General features: G+C 42.4%; 1 protein-coding gene across 1 annotated transcript; it reads left to right on the plus strand.

Moving 5' to 3' along the window:
- The first annotated feature begins 405 nt into the window (after window positions 1-405).
- On the plus strand, window positions 406-1,374 carry LOC112908132 (olfactory receptor-like protein OLF4). Its single transcript, XM_072722138.1, has one exon. It carries the CDS (start codon window positions 406-408, stop codon window positions 1,372-1,374), a length of 969 nt encoding a protein of 322 aa, XP_072578239.1.

The following is a 1,374-nucleotide window of genomic DNA, read 5'->3' on the forward strand; positions in this document are numbered from 1 at the left end:
CTTTATAGCACTTGTCCCTATCTCACCATTATTTAATCTTAATATCTGCTTCTATCCTATCACCATCATTGAATTGTAGGGACTTCTGCCTTTTAGCACCTTCTACTTTATGACTAGGAAATGCTGGAAATATGGTTGACACTCTATATTCCTCAAATTCATGAAATAATTTCTTATTGAAACTGTAAAATATCTGACTTTGGGGGGAATGTTGATGCTGAGGTGGAAACCGATAATCAGAAAGGAATTGGGGATCCCCTCAAGGGGCCTACATCCATTCACAAAATACTGAAATTGTTTCTTGACTGGAAAATATACGTTGTAGCATTTCCACAATGAAAGCAATGACTATTTGTGTGAAAATTAGTCATGTTATTTTCCTCCCCTGGTAGTTACCTCCAATACATGGAAAAAGGAAATGATACACAAATTTCAGCATTTCTTCTTCTGGGATTATCAGAGGAACCAAAAATACAGCCCCTCCTATTTGGGCTTTTCCTCTCCATGTACCTCATCACTGTGTTTGGAAACCTGCTCCTCATCCTGGCCATCAGCTCTGACCATCATCTCCACACTCCTATGTACTTCTTCCTTGCCAACCTGTCCCTTGTAGACATCTGTTTCACCTCCACCACTGTCCCCAAGATGCTTCAGAACATCCAGACTCAGAGCAAAGTCATTACCTATGCAGGCTGCATCACACAGATGTACTTTTTCATACTCTTTGTTGTATTGGATGCCTTTCTCCTGACTGTGATGGCCTATGACCGGTATGTGGCCATTTGTCAACCACTGCACTACATGGTCATTATGAAAACCCAGCTGTGTGCACTGCTGGTTCTGCTGTCCTGGATTGTGAGTGTCTTGTATTCCTTGTTACAAACCTCCATGGTGTTGCGGCTGTCCTTCTGTACAGAGATGGCAATCCCTCACTTTTTCTGTGAACTCAATCAAGTGATCCAACTTGCCTGTTCTGATACGTTTCTCAGTAACATAGTGATGTATTTTGCAGCTATGTTTATGGCTACTGGTACCTTCTTTGGGATCCTTTACTCTTACTCTAAGATTGCTTCCTCCATACGTAGAATACCATCAGCTCTGGGCAAATCCAAAGCATTTTCCACCTGTGCATCTCACCTCTCAGTTGTCTCCTTATTTTTTTGTACAAGTTTAGGAGTGTACCTTAGCTCTGCTGCTCCCCAGAGCTCTCACTCAACTGCAGTGGCCTCTGTGATGTACACAGTTGTCACACCCATGCTGAACCCCTTCATCTATAGTCTGAGGAACAAAGACATAAAAAAGGCTCTGATGAGATTCTCTGGGATGGCAGGTCTAAAAGTGACAACAATCCTGGAGTTGAAGAACCACCCATGA

Source organism: Vulpes vulpes, chromosome 9 (genome assembly GCF_048418805.1).
Source record: "Vulpes vulpes isolate BD-2025 chromosome 9, VulVul3, whole genome shotgun sequence".
NCBI lineage: Eukaryota > Metazoa > Chordata > Mammalia > Carnivora > Canidae > Vulpes > Vulpes vulpes.

What these genes read in the sequence shown, in the direction of transcription:
- LOC112908132 (XM_072722138.1), top strand. Translation starts at nt 406, where the DNA reads ATGGAAAAAGGAAATGATACACAAATTTCAGCATTTCTTCTTCTGGGA.